The sequence below is a fragment of the Megascapheus bottae genome, chromosome 5, assembly GCF_031878675.1.
Source record: "Megascapheus bottae isolate mThoBot1 chromosome 5, mThoBot2.hap1, whole genome shotgun sequence".
NCBI classification, from domain to species: Eukaryota; Metazoa; Chordata; class Mammalia; order Rodentia; family Geomyidae; genus Megascapheus; species Megascapheus bottae.
The window spans coordinates 31,840,036-31,859,818 of record NC_143513.1 but is presented as its reverse complement, the minus strand read 5'-3'; the positions used below and the strand labels follow the sequence as shown (position 1 = coordinate 31,859,818).

Sequence of the window (19,783 nt, the reverse complement as noted above, 5' to 3'; positions counted from 1 at the left end):
TGTTCTCTTTTCTGTTTTTTCTTATTTTGTTTATACACTACTATGTGATATACTCATGTTAAAAATAACATGAAGACACATTGCATGTGTCTTCAGAATTCACAATTTGTCTTTGCAAACAGGTTAGGAAGTCCTGTAGTATTCTTGGGCCCTCAACTTTGTGCTATACCTTGGAGAAAAGTTCCACTAGGAACCCTGCTTACCTCTCTGTACAGCAGATAATTCCTTCTGTGAGTCAACTTTCAAGTATTGTATGTTTTCTGTTCCTGCAACATATACGAATTTGTTTCTTTCCTTGAAGGGGACTGACGGGAACTGTTTACAACATGTAACCATGAAGATCTGTGTGAAATAGGATCTGTGGTAAAGGCCAGGAATGGGGTACAGTGAAGCCCACATGAGGCTGTTGATGAATAAAGACATTACTGTAGAGAGAAACATTGAAGGGTGTGTGCAAACTGAGAGTGGCTGTAGGCATTACTACCCACACTTTTTCTCTAAGAAATATCTAAGACCGTAAAGATTTTATTTATGGAATGGGCATTTTCCATTTGCAATGCAGACTGAAAATCTCAAAACGTATTCATACATCTAGACATTCTTTACTCTAAGTAATTTTTTCCAGCACTGTTGACCTTGTAGGCTGTCTGTTTGCTTGTCTGAGGTTGTGTAATGTGCAGTGTGGGATGCTGAGCAGCACCCCATCCTATGCCCACAAGATGTCCCTTGTAAATATTCTTCTGCTCCCCATTAGTTATTCTAGGTCTTAGCTGCTCAGCACTATGCCAAACTCTCCAAGTCAAGGACAGTTTTCACATTCATATTTAATTGTCCATATTATGGCCCAGGAATTAGTTTGGCCTTTCAGTTCCTGATCTGATTCTAATGATCTAGTAAAAAATTTTAGGGAACAATTCATGAGAGCCTATTATGCGTCTAGAAAAGAACAAAGATAAATGAGTTATTGGGGCTGAGGGTGTGGCCTAGTGGTAGAGTGCTTGCCTAACATGCAAGCACTGGGTTCAAGTCCTCAGTACCACATACACAGACAAAGCCTGAAGTGGGGCAGTGGCTCAAGTGGTAGAATGTTAGCCTTGAGAAAGCTCAAGGACAGTGCCCAGGCCCTGAGGTCAAGCCCCAGGACTGGCAGAATATAAATAAATAAATGAATTCATATTCCTGGATTCCTGGAACAGAGAAGCTTGGGATTTAATGAAGAGATTGACACAAAGTAAGTTTTTTTCAAAGCACCATGGTCAATTTCCTTTAAGATAAATTCCCAACATAGTGTTATGAAAGAAGAAAAGTTCATCAGAAATATGTCAGCATCGGAAATCTTCACATTTTGAAACTCTGTGTTCATAATATTATATTAAGTGAAACAAATTAAAGTGACAAAAATTAACCATAAAGAACTGATAAATCAGAACTTGAATGTAAAAGTTAACAATTAATTGAGCATTAAGATGAAGAACTATTTCTATTGAATAACACCAAGAAGTAAGTGAAAAGCAACCCATACATTTGAAAAGGAATCATTTGCCAAATGAATTTTAGAACTTACTGCAAATCAAGTGTAAGAAGCAGAAAAATCCAACTTAAGTGAGATTATAAAAGATATTTCATAAAATATACTGAAAGTGATGATCAGTTCATGAAAAAGCATTCTGCCTTGTTTTGAAATTCAATCCTCCAATTCTCAGCCTTCTTAAAAATTAGGATTACAGGTCACTCAGTTATGTTAGGTTCTCCCTGAGCATTGTTCACAAGCAAGACTGAGCACTTAAGAAATCTAAGTGGCACTTTGTTCCAGCTGCAAAACTCAATTGGTAACGGCCAGAAATGCTTCAGCAACTTTGATCTTACTCAACTGGTTAATTATTAACATTCAGAATTCTTTCTTATTACTTTCTATGTTCTTACTAGATGTTTGTAAAGTATGAAGGTTCTCTCTCTCTCTCTCTCTCTCTCTCTCTCTCTCTCTCCCTCCCTCCCTCCCTCCCTCCCTCCCTCCCTCCCTCCCTCCCTCCCTCCCTCTCTCTCTCTCTCTCTCTCTCTCTCTCTCTCTCTCTCTCTCTCTCTCTCTCTCTCTCTCTCTCTCTCTCTCTCTCTCCCCAAAGGGGGCTTTGGTTACTCACCTCCTGGCTCTAATGTGGTCATTCAAGGAAGATGCCATTTTTCTGCCTCCTCACTCTGATATCTATTGCAGTTCATCTGATTGGTTCCAGACACTGTGGTGAGGCTTTGGTTGTAAAATCAACTAGGTTTCTGATAGCGATCTTCATTAGAGTTTACAAATGTGAGCTAGAGCATGGAGACAACTGCCCATTACTGAAGGCCTCTGAAGAACTATATTATTGTCTTACCTTAATTAGACTTTTGTCTGAAAGAAAAAAAAAAGAACCAATTTAATTTTCTCCTGCCACTGACCCATGATATTTCTAAGGAATAGACTTGACTCATCTGACTCATCTCTACTGAATGTGTCCTAGGAGGACTGGTTACCTTGGTATTAAACCTCTCGAATAAATACAGTTGAAACTGGGGTCGTGACTAATTGGATAATGAGCTACATTAGAAGTCATTTTCTTGACCCGAGACCATTCCAGGCTTCTTCTGAAAAATGAAAACCTGAAGGTGAGGCATTAGAGTGATAAGGGACTTGAAATTAGATTTTGGAGAAAGCTGTCTTTTTCAAATACTTTCTATCTTTCCGGTTATTCCCTCCCCCCACTCCTTATAGTTTGGGTCCCTTTGTGCTTATTGCAACACCAGTGAAAGGAGAAGTGATTTATTTTTCTACTTCAAATGATGCTTGTTCCCTTGGCAAGACCTGATCTGGGAAATAGCAAGCTCTCTGAAGTTTTATTGCACTAAAGAACTACGCAATTGATTGCAGAAGAGTCATGGTTCCAGTTCACTGGGTCTTAACTGTCTACCTAGTAAGACACTTGACCTCCAGGAAACTACAACAGAGACAGTAGGCAATAGGATCAATACATTCAGGCTTCAACTTCTCTGACACTTGAAGTCATCAGAAGCACTGAAGGATGTGCTTTTCTTAACTGCCTTCTAACCAGCCAGAACAGGATGATATGTAGAATCACAATGCAAGAACAGAATCACCCACTTGGTTCCATTTTCCTTTTAGGCACTTCTTTCCTTTCTCCTTTTTCATTCTAGTGTAGATATTGCTACTCTGTATCCAAGCTAAGGATCGGGCACACCTGCTAACCATGCAATTGTGTTTAGAATTTGTAATGTCTTCCTTTGAAGTAATTTAATGTGATTGATATGTTTAAAGGATTTGGATAATTGTCCATATGTGACACGTTTAACATATGCACTTATTTAGTAAAAGGAATTTGGGGGGCATTTCTTGGGTCTGAATTCAGAACCTATGTATGTGTATTGCTAATCAGGCACTCTATCGTGGAGCCATGCTTTTCGAATGGTTTTTTTTGAGAGGGGCTCCTACTTCCTGCCCAGGCACATTTCTGGACCACTAGCCACTGCCTCTCATCATTGCTGGATGTGTGGCAACTAGCTTCCCTCTGTTGAGATGGAGCCTCCACCGACTTTTCAATTGAGTTGGCCTACAACCATGTGCCTCTCAATCTCAGTCTCCCAAGTAACTAAGATTATGGTGTGAGTCATAAGATTCAGCCTAAAAGACATTTTTTGGAGGTGGGGGTTAGAGGTGGGGAGGATTGGACCCAGGACCTCATGTTTATTAGGCATGTGTTCTTCCACTTCTACTACACACCCAGTTCTTTTTTTTGCCTTGCTTATTTATAAAGTAAGTTCTATCTTTATGCTGGCATAGGCTGTTTTCCTTCTACCTATGTCTCCTTATGTTGTTAAAGATGACAGGTTTAGCCTCTGCTCCCTGTCAATGTGTTTTCCCCAAATCACAGGTTTACATCCCATGCCCAGCCATGGTGTGAGACAGACTCTCAAAACCATTTTTGCCCTAGCTGGCCTTGAACTCATCATCCTCTAATATCTACCTCCCAAGTAACTATTATTATAGACTTCAATCATCATACCTGGCTAAAGGTAAATTTTTATTAAAAGCCAAGATTTTGGATCCACTCATCTATTCTGGAACATCTGGGCTTTTTCCATGTCTTGGCTATTGTGAAAACTGCAACAATGAACATAAATGTGCAGGTGTCTTTATCTTATCCTTGCTCATCATGTTCAAGGTTTATATTTAATTTTGTGAGGACCCCCAAGACTGCTTTCCAAAATGGTAGAACTAGTTTATATTCCCACCAACAGGAGGGTTCCTTTTGTCCCACACTCCAGCCCATATTCATTGTTCCAAAGGTTGTGGTTTACAATGGTGGCCAATCTAACTGGAATGAGGTGGAATCTGAGTTGTTTTGATTTGCATGCCCCTCATGTTCAGGGAGGATGAGCATTTCCTCATGTGTTTTTTTGCCATTCTTACCTCTTCTTTTGAGAAGCTGCTCCTTATCTCCTTTGCCCATTCAGTGATTGGTTTATTAGGTTGGGAGAATTAGTTTTGGGGGCTCCTTGTGTGCATTGGATATTAGACCTTTGTCTGATATATTGCTGGTAAAGATCTCCTCCCAGTCTGTTGGCTATTTTTCTGTTTCAGTAATTGTGTGTTTAGCTGTGCAGAAACTTTTTATTGTGATGTAGTTCCACTTGTGAATTCTCTTTCCTATATGTTGTGCCCGTGGAATGCTCTTCAAGAAGTTTCTATCTATAACTATAAATCCTAATGTGGATTCAAAAATGTGGTACCTATAAACAGTGGAGTTTTATACAGCAATTAAAAAATAAATAATGTCATTTGTAGGGAACTAATACAAATCATGTTAAGTGAGAAAAACCAAGCTCAGTGAGCCAAATAGCACGTTTCCTCTGAAATGAGGAAATTAGATCTAAAATGCACTGAGATATGACAAAGCTCCTAGATACACACAGTGAAACCTAAAGAGGATACTCTTTTTAAGAGTGAATTACAAAGGTACAATGCCTAAGAGCTTTTCATATTTGAATGAAAGAACATACATATTGAAATGAACTCCAAGATATGGAAACAAGATATCTCTCTCTCTCTCTCTCTCTCTCTCTCTCTCTCTCTCTCTCTCTCTCTCTCTCTCTCTCTCTCTCTCTCTTCTCTCTCCTTTCATTTTTGTAGTTTTTAATTTGGGGTGATTCTGTCTTCTTTACCTTATGGATAGTATATTCAAGTGTACATCTTCAAAAGGGTAGGAGGAAGGTACAGAAGTCGAGGCAAAAGGGTGAAAAAGTTCAGCTCTGGACATTGATGAATGTGAGCTGCACAACTCTTGGGTAGAGACAAGAAGGAGGGACTGGGAGAGAGTGAGAGAACAGAAGACACTGTAGGAAAGGAGATGTACTCATTGCCTGACTCATGTCATTGTCACCCTTCTGTATATCATCTCTATAATAACAACAAACATTTACAATAAAAAAGAAAAAATTTGCCAGAGTACAATTTGTTATCTACTGGTTTATCACTACTTCAAGGACTTTCTCATAATATTTGAAACAGTATTATTTTTATGATGTACTTACTTTTCAAAATCTACATGTCCTTGGTCAATTATTTTAAGTTCATCTTTTCCTTATTGTTGCCAGACTAATATATGTACTTAATTTCAGACTAATACATGTACATAATTTTTACATGACTACAGCACACTTAATAATAAAAAGGGCGAAACTGGTTACCTCAACTTTCTCCACTCCAGTCCCTTCAGGTGTATGCTTCAACTCTATTGATGAAGTCTTCTGTTATTCTTTCTCTTCCTGGAACTCCTGTTGGCTAAATTTAAAAAAAAATTATTCTCTTCCTATGGTTTTTTTTCTACTTTCTGCCTATCATTAAAGTCAAAGAGCGTGTTCACAAAGGCATCTCTCAGTCTTGATATTGAATTTTTATTTCTGCTGTGTCATTTATGAACACTCATTCTTACCCTCTGACTCTTCTTTTTTAAGGACAATTCTTCATCTATCTCATAAATGTAGTTTTTCCTTTTCTCTCTCTGGGAAACAGATGTTTTCAGTCCTTGTCTTTTCTTCCTAGCATTATCCCCATTACTCTATGCATCTTTCTAATTTTTTTTTCCTTTTTGAGTGTTTCTTTCAAGATAGAAGTTTTCTTATAAGTCTGGTGATGTCTTCATTCCTACTTGTTGAAATGATGAGTAGGTAAATCATTCATATGATTGATCATGCATAAAATATAAAAACACACCCAGTAAAGGTTTCCCTCTTATTGCTATCCATCTGTTCATTTGTATCTTTTGCTCATACGTATCTACTCTTTTTAAGTATCCTTTCAGAATGTTGAAAAAAATTTTTTAAATAAATTAGTTTATTTACCCGATTAACATGAATGATAGCAGATCAAGCACCTTACTTTTTCACATGTATCAATGTGACTTTAAGGATTGTTTTCTGTTCCTATGTTTTGTGGGATTTGTTGTTGTTGTTGTTTTTGGCAATTCTGGGCCTTGAACTCCAAGCCTGAGCTGTATCCCTAAGCTTCTTTTGCCCCAGGCAAGCAATATACTTGAGTCATAGAACCACTTTTGTTTTTTTCTAAGTAATTTATTGGAGATAAGAGTCTAACTGACTTTTCTATCTTTGCTGGCTTCAAACCATGATCCTCAAATCTCTGCCTTCTGAGTAGCTAGGATTACATACATGAGCCACCAGTGTCCAGCTGACTTTTAGATTTTTTACTATGTCAATAATACCACATACAAAGCTGCCTAATTTCTTTTCACAATTATATAAGTTATTTTGTTTACTATTAGTAAACTCTATTGATGAATAATAGTTTTTTTCTTTTTTTATTGTTATTGGTAAACAATAGTCTCTTATTGCTTTTTCTCTTATAAACCATCTTACAATACAACATATCTCACACATAGGCAAATTGAAATTACTAAATCAAAAGTTTCATGCATGTTTAATTTAAAAAATTTTTTGTCAGATTGCTGTGATAGAGGTATGCTAATTGAAACACTCAACAGAAACAGAAGAAATCTTACTTCATGGTAACTTTGTCAATAGAACATGTTACTAATGCCAATTAGTTGCCTGTTGGTGCTGTAAAAAATTGCTACAAACATAATTGTTTAAAGTAACAAGTTTATTATCCAGTAATTCAGGAAATCGAAAGTCAAAAATGGAACTCATCACACACTAATAAAAGCAAATTGGCAGGGCTATGAGAACAATCCATTGTCTAGTTTGTTGTTATACAGAATATTTAAACTTTTCTTGCAGTTAGGACTTATTATGTGGTTTCTATATTTCATAGCAATTCAAAAAGGGTTCCCTCCATTCCCATGTTCATTTGTTCTTCTAGGATTTTTCTGGACTAGCTTTCTACAGAAAAAAACACTGATTTTTTTTTCAGAAATTATTTCAGTAAGCTGTAAGATTTCAATTTACATCCATTTTACCAGTTGCTTCTACAGTTGACCTACATTGCATATTAAATACCTTTACTTGTTTGTGATACCTTTAGCACTGTAGTATGTACTAGCAATGTGTATTTATACATCATATTGAGAGCAGTAGCACTTTTCTAAGGAAAAAGAGGAAAACTTGCCAGGGTAAAACAACTAAGTACACAATAGACCAATATAGGGGATATGAAAATAAGTCACCATGGCTTCAGCCTTAACCTAATGGTAAAATGGCAATTCAGTCTTTACCACATCAAGATGACAATGACTTGGTGATCACCACTAAATGGAAAGAATCTGCAGGAGGGAGGAGAGCAGGCTAAGGAAGAAGTGAACATACTCAACTTTCCTTCTTAGTTAATGGTTACTCTCTGGAGCACTATTGCTTAAGTGCAGTATTTCTTTTTCTTTTAATTGCATGTTATTGTCAGGGTGATGTATACAGGAGTTACAGTTATACTCGTCAGGTACTGCCTACATTACTTCTTGAACATTGATACCCCTTCCCATGTTTCCTCCCACTTTCTTTTCCTCTATCCCCTCCAAATCATCTTGTTTTCACCTTCCAAACCCTATTTGAAATAAATTAGATATAATATATCAGGTACCAAAGTCAGATACAGTAACAATATGAGATAAACCATAAGGGGAAAATAGAGAAAAGAAATAACTTCACATAGCACATTAAGAACAAGATTTAAGATAATAAATTGTTGTATGAAAACATTAAAAGGTGATGGCCACAGCAGCATATATTGATAAGAGAGATAGATAAAATGAGCTGAATTGGAAGAGAGGAAGCTTAGATGCTCAGATACCTGCTGCTACTAGGGAAATAAAAGGAAATAGAGAAAACAGGGTTGAAACAAACCAATTTCTGATAGCTACTGACTCTGTACACTAAAGATATTTTTGTCTGCATATTCTTGATACCTTTAAGGTACTCATGTATTTATGTGATGTATTGATGTGTGTATGCCAAATATACACCAAAACATGGAAATACTAGGTTTAAAGTTTATAAGTGATTTTCATTAGTAAATCTTCATTCTTTTCTTTGTGAATCATCTGAACTGTTCGATGAATGCATCATGAATTTATGAGAGCTTTTTCTTCAAGTTTAAGGGAAAAAAAGTTCTCCCTGTTTATCTTACATTTTCATTAATACATTTAATTAAGTAAATATTTTGGTTGCTGTACATTAATAAAATATGCAATAAGACATGAGTTTGTGCCAAATTCCTATTGCTAAATGTGAAAGGGTATCAATGTATGTGAATTAATGCACCTTCTATCTGGCAAATATCATGTAACCCTTTTACTAATTACAATAAAAAATAAAATATCAAAAAAAGAAATGAAAATATTTTTACACCACTTAGAATATGACATGTTTGTCAGACCCCTGCTGTATGATAGCTCCTTTGAAGGGAGACTTGTATTATATTCATTATTGTCATGGCACTTTACAGCCATCAAAAGTGTGGTAATGTTCAATGAGTGAATTTATGAATGCCAAAGCAGCCTTTGTACCTTTCAGCATGTAATTTTTGATAGTGACTGATAAATTATATCAGCCTTGTAATCCTGTGATTTAGTGGTGTTCTGTATATGACATAATGAGTGGATCATAGACACTTAAACAGATTTTCTATTTTTTTCCGTCTCATTCTACATATCAAAGCTCCATTCAACCCAAACAAAGACGCAGACAGCATCGTCAAGTTTGACACTTACGGAGATGGAATGGGACGATACAACGTATTCAATTTCCAGTATCTGGGTGGAAAGTATTCGTACTTGAAAGTTGGTCACTGGGCTGAAACCTTATCCCTAGACGTTGACTCTATCCACTGGTCCAGAAACTCAGTTCCCACTTCCCAGTGCAGCGACCCCTGTGCCCCCAATGAGATGAAGAATATGCAACCGGGTGATGTCTGCTGCTGGATCTGCATCCCCTGCGAGCCCTATGAATACCTGGCCGACGAGTTTACCTGCATGGATTGCGGGCCTGGACAATGGCCCACTGCAGACCTCTCCGGCTGCTTTGACCTTCCTGAGGACTACATCAAGTGGGAAGACGCCTGGGCCATTGGCCCCGTCACCATTGCCTGTCTGGGTTTTATGTGTACGTGCGTAGTTATAACAGTTTTTGTCAAGCACAACAACACACCCCTAGTCAAGGCCTCAGGTCGCGAACTCTGCTACATCTTGTTGTTTGGTGTGGGCCTATCCTACAGCATGACGTTCTTCTTCATCGCCAAGCCCTCCCCAGTCATTTGTGCGTTACGCAGGCTTGGGCTGGGGACCTCATTCGCTATCTGTTATTCAGCCCTACTGACCAAGACAAATTGCATCGCCCGAATCTTCGACGGGGTTAAGAATGGAGCTCAGAGGCCAAAATTCATCAGCCCCGGGTCTCAGGTTTGCATCTGCCTGGGTCTGATACTGGTGCAGATTGTGGTGGTGTCTGTGTGGCTCATCCTGGAAGCTCCAGGCACGAGGAGATACACCCTGCCAGAGAAGCGAGAGACCGTCATTCTCAAGTGCAATGTCAGAGATTCCAGCATGCTGATCTCTCTTACCTACGACGTGATCCTGGTGATCTTATGCACTGTGTACGCCTTCAAAACAAGGAAGTGCCCCGAGAATTTCAATGAGGCCAAGTTCATAGGCTTTACCATGTATACCACCTGCATTATCTGGTTGGCCTTCCTCCCTATATTTTACGTGACATCAAGTGACTACAGGGTAAGTCGTTTGTTTCTTTTTTCCCTTGTCCTCTAATATCTTCTTTCCTTTGCTCTTATGTAAATGGTTCCTTGTGTGGGATTTAAAGTGGACTTTGATTTCAACTTAGGAATGTGCTGAGTAGTCTATGTATAAATAAATTCATTGTGTTTTAAATGCCTACCATAGTCAAATACTATGCTAGGCACAGAGAGAGAAAATACATGTAGATGTCATGCTCATTCAAGTGATTTATGATCTACTGGGAAAGAATGTCATGTATGCCCATGAAACATCTTCAGTTTATTGAAAAGCAATTGACAAGAGAATAAGACTTAATACCTAAGAATTTATTGAGAATGCATCAAATTAGACATGAGAAGATATGGCTACAATAGATCATCTGTAAATTAAAATATACTTGCAACGTTAAGCCAGGATTAATTTATTTATTCATGTTTCATTACTTTCTTAAAACATATTAAAATCCAAAGTTCATTTCTTCTGCTCTTTCAAAAGCTTTAGTTATATGTGCAGATACTTTAAGTGTATATAATATGGGGTGGGGGAAGAGTCCTTGAACTTCTTAAAACTTTTGTGGCACATGCACATGTCATTACTCATAGAGAGCTAATAACAAATATTTCAAATATTTAGGCTTCCATATAATTTGCCATCTCATCTGAAGGAAGCATCATCATTTCATCATAATTTTCCAAAGTGTTGCAACCACTCATTGAGCAATTTTCAATCAATAATTCTGATTTTTGTATACTACAATGACAGGATATAATAATGTTTTCAGATGAAAGCATTCTTATTTTCAATATTTCTGAAGTTACCATCGATTATGAAATGGACATACTAACTACTCTGTCAACAAGGCACCTGAAGTTATCACCAACATTTTGTTTTGGGGGGTGGTGGTTGTTTGTTTGTTTTGGGTTTTTTTTTGTGGGTCATGGGGGATTTGGTCTCTGCCTGGATGCTGTTCCTGAGCTTTTCAGCTCAAGGCTACAACCCAACCCATGATCCAAGCCCCACTTCCCATTTTCTGGAGGTTAAATGGAGATAAAATTCTCAGGTCCTTTTGCACCAGCATTGGCTTTAAAATGTGATCCTCAGATCTCAGCCTCCTGAGTGGCTAGGATTACAGACATGAGCCACCATACCCCACTATCATTATTGTTTTTGAGAAGCAAAACAATTTTCTTTTTATGCCATGTGTTTCACAAAAAAAAATGAGCAGGTCCTATACGTTTTAATAATCCCCAGTTCTCTATGAGCCAGCAACCCTGACACTGCCAAGTGCTTGAAAACTGCATCCCAAACACACCAAGCAGATATTAAAGTTCAATTAGATAGGGAAGGTAAAGATCAAGACACCTGTGCCTTCCGTTAATAACAATAGATTGTGTGTTTGAAAATCATTCAGAAAGATTTTACATATTCTTACCACAAAAAATAAACTAGTAAATATGAGGTAACAAAAATTTAATTAAGAGCTAAGAGTGTATCCTAGTGGTAGAGTGCTCAACTAGTACGCATAATGCCCTGGGTTCAATTCCTCAGTACCACGTACACAGAAAAAGAAATGGTGCTGTGGCTCAAGTGGCAGAGCTCTAGCCTTGAGTAAAATATGTCCAAGAACAGTGCCCAGGCCCTAAGTTCAAGCTCCAGGACTGGCAAAAAAATTAATTAATTAAAAATATTAATTAACTCAGTTGGACCATTCCACAGTGTACTTATAATTCAAAACATGATTCTCATAAGATATATATATATATATATATATATATATAATTTTAAGTCTGTTTTCCTTGTTGTGGTCCTGAGCCTTGAGCTCAGGGCCTGGGTGCTGTCCCTGAGCTTTTGTGTTCAAGGCTAGGATTCTGTCACTTGAACCACAACTCTATTTCTAGCAAACAGGGCCGGAGTGTGGGATGAGTTTTTTGAGGTCCATGCTGATCACACTAAGATCTTCTTAAACCTCACTGATCCTTGATAAATGTTAACCCTAAATTTCTAAAAGAAAGGAGACAGAGTAAAGCCTCCAGCAAGTTTCCTTTCAGATGCAGCTTCATGTTGAATCAACTGAGTTACATTTTTTTAAAACTGATATCAGATAAATTATGCTAGTTGGAACTATGATCTCATTATTTTTTTTTACCTGGAGATTATGTAAGGCTTAAGGTGATATATTTGAGTACTGATTTGATGGTTAATTTTAAGTGTCATGATTAAAGGATTAGAAAATTGTGAGTAAAGGATAATTTGTGCATTGATTATGTATTTCTAGAAGAAACTGGCATTTGAATCAGTGAACTGAGAAAGGCAGATTGGCCCTTATCCAATATATAAGTACTATTCAATAAACTATGGGATTATATAAAAAAAAGAAACTGATATCTGAGACATGGCTTCCAGTGACTCCGAAGTCATTGCCCCTAGGCTGTGGCCTGAACACCAGGATTTTTCAAAACCTCCTAGGTGGCTCTAAATTCCAGTCAAGATTAAAATCATTTCCCTAAAGGAGTCACATGGTCTTCTTGTCCCATGGATGTGGGTATTGTGGCCTGCACTTATTTTAACCATTTGTCCAAATCAGGAAATTGAAATCTTTTACATGAATACCTAGATTCTTCAAAACACATGGGCCTGAATTATGTTGGCAAACGTGAGGGGGACCTTAATAATACTGACCCCTCAAGACAGAGAGCAGAATCCCTGGTTCTTAACATTGTCTTCCCTCCCTTAGAAACCTTCAGTGGTCATAGAATTATTTATACCTGGGATGCTTGTTCAAGAAATACAGAAAAAGAATAAAAGTGAAACTTTTCCAGAGAAAACCCTGGTAGTTCAGAAAGAATGAACAGCATTTGTGAGATGGTGGAAACTGGCAACTTGAATAGATTAATCAGTGTTTACATAATGATTAAGGACTTTGAAGTCTTGAGGGTATTTTTTTTGTCTTGCTTCCTTTTGGTGGGTCATTTGCTCAGGCAAAAATTCTCATGGTAGTCAGTAAAGAAGGGAAGAAAGAGACAAATCTTTCATGTTCAATTTTGCTGGATGCTTTGCACACAGGAGCTGGCATCACTTCATTAACATTTTGGAATATAAATTTCATTCTCTGTCAGAGAGATGAACAGACTCAGAAAAAAACTAACTTCTCAATAGCTCAGTTAAGAAACAATAAGACAATAGGATATCTAAAATTCTCTCCTTGATACTATACACATCTAAAACTGCCCCTTGATACTATACCACAAACTTACCTAAATAGGAAATATTGATTTGAAGGAGTATACAACACGGAGGAATAATTGGAGTTATCATAAATATCCAAGACAGAATAAGTAAGAACATTGATAAAAATGCAAGAATGTAAAGACCCTTTGACAACTTATAGAGGACATTCTTGCTATATCACATCCAAACCTTCTCACCTGGCTGGAGAAAAGAACAACGAACCATCAAGAACCCAGCACATAATTTACATTGTGCAGATAAAACCTGGGCCATGTTTTGATGGAAACTCATTTGTTCATTAGTAGTAATGAGTCTTTTATCTGTTCATGTCCTCAAAATACTTGAGCACTTACAGACTTCAGAGACAGAACTATCGATAGATGGGTTCCTCTTCTTTCGTAACTTTTGTCTATCTAGTAAGAGAGAGAGGAAGAAAATAGAGAGCAAATAATAAATGAAAATGAAGGCTAACTCATGCAGTGGTGTGTGCTGCTATGGGATTTTGAACTTTTTTTTCTTGGAAAATGGTCAGCCTAACACGTACCAAACAGTAATGTGAGCATCAATTACCTAGGAATTGTTTTGAAATAAAGATTTTGATTCAAAAAGAAAGATTAGAAACCCAAAGTTCTGAATTTCAGAGCAGTGAATGGAGATGCTCCCAAGCAAAGGACCATCATTCGAGAATCAAGATGTTGGAATAGATCAGTGATCTAGACCTTAGTGGGTGCATTCATTTTTATACTCTTGGATTACAGAAGGTCTGGCAACCAGTTTTTTTTTCTAGAAGTGTTTTTATTAAGAAGTGGAAATGTCCACACCTGTGTAATTATCAAGTTGGGGGGGGTACCACAAAATCTTACTTGCTCCGAAGGTCTGCTTGCCTCAGCTAAGACCTTGCAGTGGCTGGTTTCTCCCTTCCTTGCTTATGTTCCCAATCACCAATTGCTGTTTCCCTCCCGTGATTAAAAGGTAATACATCAGAAGAAGGACGGTTCTTATGTGGCTGGATGTCTTTATGATTTTCAAGTCTCCAGATACTTAAAGATACATCCTTTATTATTTCCAAGACTACAAGTGCATAAAGATACATACTTGGGATGGCTAAAAGATGAGTAAAAGATTTTTGTGTATTATCCTTCTAAGTTCTCCTATAATTCTTCTTCTCCTTCAAGTCCTTGGGTGGGTTAGCAGGCAATTCTTTAAACTGACTTCTCTGTTTCAGTGTCATGGCCTCTAGTTGTATCCTCCCAGCCTCTTTCCACAACTGACTTCGGGGCTGTTTATAATGGCCAAAGTCTATTCATCACAGCTCTTATGCAAGCCATGTTATCTATGCTTCCAACAACTTTCCTTTGCTTTAATAAAATCTTAGAGAGAAAAATAAAGAGAAACAATGACTCAATATAGTAGCAAGTCTCTGTGTGATGCTATTAAAGGAATTCGAATTTTCTCACCTTCTTGGAAAGCAAACCCCAATGCACAACACTGGTATCCTGTGGAAAGACAAATACTTCTGGGAACAGCCACAGTGAAGCACTCTTCATGAATCTTTCAATGAAAGGACAGTGCTATGCAGTTTATTTTTCAGGCTATCTTACTAAAAGCCTCCCTCTCCTCTTTTTTCTGGGATGTCTAAAAAGTATATGATGAGATTGAAGAAGTATAAAAATGTTTTCAGAAAAGTTTTCTTTGAAACTTTGCACAGATTTGTCTCACTCCCACTCTGACCCTATAATATATGATTTTTTTCATTTTGCCTTCATGCTTAAAACTGAGGAAGAAAGAATACAGCTCTGACCATATTACAAATATGTGTACAAAACAAGGTATACCAATTTATGATGTCTATTCCATTATACAGTCGCATAGGAGCTTCTTTTTTGAAAGGTTGGCAATGATTAAAGAAACCTGTAATTGGGAACTCAAATATGAAAGGCATTAAAATAGTTAAAGACAAGAACTTTAAATAGCAAGAGTAGCTATGCCTTTCACAGACAGAATACAATTACTGCAGATAGAATTATGTTACAAGTATAAAATTTTTAAATTAGAAACAGAATTAACAGACATAAATGATAGTATACACCTGTAACCTCAGTATTTGGGAGGTAGTGGCAGAAGGATCATGAGTTTAAGGCCTGCCTTGGTGATTTAGAGAGACCTGTCGCAAAATAAATAAATGAAACAGAAACATCCTAATGATTTGTAGTCATGTGACCTCTCCAAATACTTGGTCTTAAGTTGTCCTTGATTAGAGAGGAAGGCAAAAAAAATAGGATGTTAAAAGTTATGTTATTTGGTAATTGAATTTTTCTGGAAGGTTTGAGAAGAAAAAAATCCTAAATTATTCTAGATTACCAAAGAATCTTTGAGCATCTATAGCAGGTGTTTAAATATCTGATACAAGAAATATTTCCTATTTTCTTGTAATGAAAGTAATGAAATATAGAGAATCTAGTGTGAATTTTTCCACCAAATCTATAGGAACTATAGCCAGGACAAGTAATAAAATCAGAGCTTATGGACAATAGGGGTCAAAGAATGAGAAAGGACAATAAACTCTAATTCTAAGATATACTAACAAAGGAGACAGAGAATGGAAATTCTATGAATTATGCAAGCCTAGAAAACACCAAGATTCATAGTAAATAAATGATGTAATAGTAAATGATTCATAGTAAATAAATTCCAAAGAGATGCCAACAAAATATATAAAAGAAATAATAAAACAAGAAGTTTCTAATGCTCCCTCAAATACTAGGTAGAGAAATCAATATGGATTAGCAAAACCTCCAGCAGAAAAAGATAATGGAAAAAAGTTAAAAGCCAAATTTGTTCAGCCAAGTTCATTCACTGAAAATATCAGCATTCTGATAGTTTCATCACTGAATATTTGTGTCTATAGTTAAGATTCTCATTTCAGTGGTTCTGTTAAATATCTTTGTACAAACATAAAAAATAAGCAAAACAAAAAAATGCATGAGAAGCCCTGGAAAGTATTCAGGAGCAACACACACAAGTGGTGCTTATTTAGAAATCCCACACAGTTTGCATGAATTTCCCCAACACAGAAGGTCCAATGTAATTACCATACTGATTTAGCCATATAAGAACACAATTATAACTGATGATAGAATTCTGATGAGTCTCATTTCAGAGCTCTCCTTAGGTGACTACCTTATTTAATCTACAGCTGGACATTTAACTAGCCAATATTTTCTTACAGGTACAGACGACAACCATGTGCATCTCTGTTAGTCTCAGTGGCTTTGTGGTCTTGGGCTGTCTCTTTGCACCCAAAGTTCACATTGTCCTGTTCCAACCCCAGAAGAATGTGGTAACACACAGACTGCACCTCAACAGGTTCAGTGTCAGCGGAACAGGGACCACATACTCGCAGAGTAAGTATGCAAATTGGGACTGAACCTTTCACCCATAGCATCAGAGTGAAACGAGACTGGCAGAAACAGACAGCACAGTCTGTCTCTCTAAACAATCTCAATATATAAACTTATATTCAACAAGCTCTTGAATGTTACTAGACTAGGCAGTGTGATCAGAAAAGTCAAAGTCTATATGCAAAATCTGGCAGAAAAGAAAATCATCCAACTCATAGAGTTTTTTCACTCTAGATAACCTGATTCCTTGTCTTGTTTACAATTAATTTCATAATAGCTTCCGTTTACTTCCATGATTAAAGGATGGGATGATACTGGTATTTAGTAAGGTGTATTCTATATAACACAGAGACTGAGGAAGGTCCATGGAAAAAATGAAAAAGGAAACCTGATCAAATTATTTGGAAAAGATACCTTCTTACCTCCTTAAAGTCTAAAGCACATCCTTTCTAACGAGTATTAGAACAGCAAGAGAATCTGCTTATTTTTTCAGACTTTCTTAAAAGTATTTGGCCAAAATTGTTCTATAAAACACACTACAGGAAATGCTACAATTAGGCTAGGAGTTTGGCCTAGTGATGGTGTGCTTGCCTAGCATGCACAAAGACCTGGGTACAATTCCTCGGTAGCACATACACCAAAAAAGCCAGAAGTGGTCCTGTGGCTCAAGTGGTAGTGCTCTAGCCTTGAATAAACCCAAGGACAGTGCTCAGGCCCTGAGTTCAAGCCGCAGGACTGGCAAAAAAAAAAAGAAAGAAAATACTGCAATACATCTTCTGTTTTAATGGCAAGGCATTTTTTTTCAGCTGACAACCAGCTAAGAAGGTTCATTGCTCCAGTCCAAAGATCTCTCTCCTATAAATGTCTGAAACATTCTTTTAGAGAATCTGTGATTTAATTCTTTCAAGTTTTCTTTTTTTTTACAAAGCCCAATTATACCTGAAGGGCAGAGTCTTTTAAAAGCCATGTTCTGTGAGTTTGTGGCATGCATTAGGAGGGATTTACTGACAGAAGGATGAAAGGACAGTAGGGGAGTGGTGCCACTGAAGTGAGGCAGGCTGGAAGTGACAGAGACAAATGACTACTTCACAATTGTGCCTTAAAGGATATTTTAAAATAGCTCAGCATCACAGGGTGAGCAATCACATTAGTGCCCCAATTTCTCCAACTAAGTATAGATTTTAAGAGGGCTACTCTCTTCCCCCACCCAGAAAACAGAGGCAATCCTGACATCCTTGGAGCTTGTGCCCAGTGAGATGCTGTACATATCAGAGCTCTTCAGTTGTAGGGTGAGGACTTACTGTCTTTCCAGCTAAATTCCCAGATATCACAATGGTGGAATCCCAGGGTATGGTAAGACCTGTCAAAACATGAGAAACATGCTTATTTCTCAATAAAACAGATCTTTTCTCATCAGTAGCCCAATTATAACAGCGTGCTAGTCTCAACAAGAAAGAACTGCCAATAAATAATAAAAGGCAACAATAGCTAATAGGAACGATAGATCCTATTGGTTGAGCATTTACTATGTGCTGAGCATTGTGTTGTGTTTTGTGTGTGTGTGTGTGTGTGTGTGTGCACATTCATATTCTGTTTTCTTCATGATCACAATCTTTATGGTAAAGAAATCTAATCAGGGTCATGCAGTTTTATAGTGGCTGAATATGACTTTAGGGTCACCACATCTGATTTCAAAACCAGTGCACCTAACCACTGAATCATATTATGCTGTTTTCAGAATGCGAGCTGGGGGCACACTCATGATATATGGTTGCTCTTTGTAGGGCCACAGGGTAAACAAGGGAAGATGAACATAATCTTGGCAGGACGTGCTAACCTCTGGGCTCTGTTAATAGATCAAAGGACTGTGTGGTTATTGGAACAAATTTGCAAAATTTTTAAGTTTTCACAAACCTTGTTCAAACCAGACCTTTGAGTTCAGAAATAGCGCCATTTTCCAATAAAAGTACCTATTATCAATAATTCTGGAAGAAATAACAAGGGTACTTTTCTCAGTCAATTCTCTTCAGAAATTCAGAAATTCCATTTCCACACAGTGTACTGTAGTGTACTATGTACAACAGACCTAAACTGTTTGTCACTGAGCTATTCCAATAAGTGAAATTTTAAGTAAACTCTCTTTCTTTAAAGAAAGGTAAAATTCAGTCCTTCCTGTTTCATTAGTATTAGTATAATTAATTCAAGCCAAAGGAACAATTTTATATATCAAAGTGAAGAGTTTATATGATATCCCTGTGTATTTTAGAACATTTAACAAACATACTTATCTGAGAGCTATAATCCTATTTTATTTATTTAGAGTAGTTTTATATTTGTAGATTCATTTTATCCTCATGAGTACCACATGTTCTATTATACTCATTTTATCCTCATGAGTACCACAGATTCTATTTTGTAGGTTAGAAAATTGAGAATTGAAGTCCCTTTCAAGGATACATAATGATTTAAAAGTCAAGAGTTACCCTTGTCTTTCTTGCCTTGCAGTTAAACTGTTTCCCATTTCATTCAAAGCACAGTGTGTGTGAAAATGACTAACACAGTATCACTAGACCAAAAAGCTTAGTGTCTAGGACACTATTTTGCCTACTGTAGCAAACATATTAATATGTCATTAAGTTTATTTAATGTGTTTGGCCAGCATTTTTCTTTTTTTTATTTTTTTAACTCTTTTTTTATTGTAATTAGTAAAAGGGTTACATGATATTTGCCAGATAGAAGGTGCATTAATTCACATACATTGATACCCTTTCACATGTCTTGGCCAGCATTTTTCAAAAAGAAAACTATTATCAAAAATCTTAGGGTACATTTCTAGGTAATAAAGGTAAGGCATACAGTGTGAATTATGAAAGTAGATAGACTAGTTTTAGGTAAAATATGTTTATTGGTAAAATA

General features: G+C 36.9%; 1 protein-coding gene across 1 annotated transcript in view; it reads left to right on the top strand.

Annotated features, from left to right (window-relative positions):
• Positions 1-19,783, top strand: part of Grm3 (glutamate metabotropic receptor 3) — a 94,076-nt gene that overhangs the window by 62,393 nt on the left and 11,900 nt on the right. Inside the window, exons 3-4 of the mRNA XM_090332886.1 lie at positions 9,169-10,235; positions 16,696-16,870. Of these exons, the coding sequence (XP_090189012.1) occupies positions 9,169-10,235; positions 16,696-16,870 (1,242 nt within the window). The remainder of the gene's footprint in view (positions 1-9,168; positions 10,236-16,695; positions 16,871-19,783) is intronic.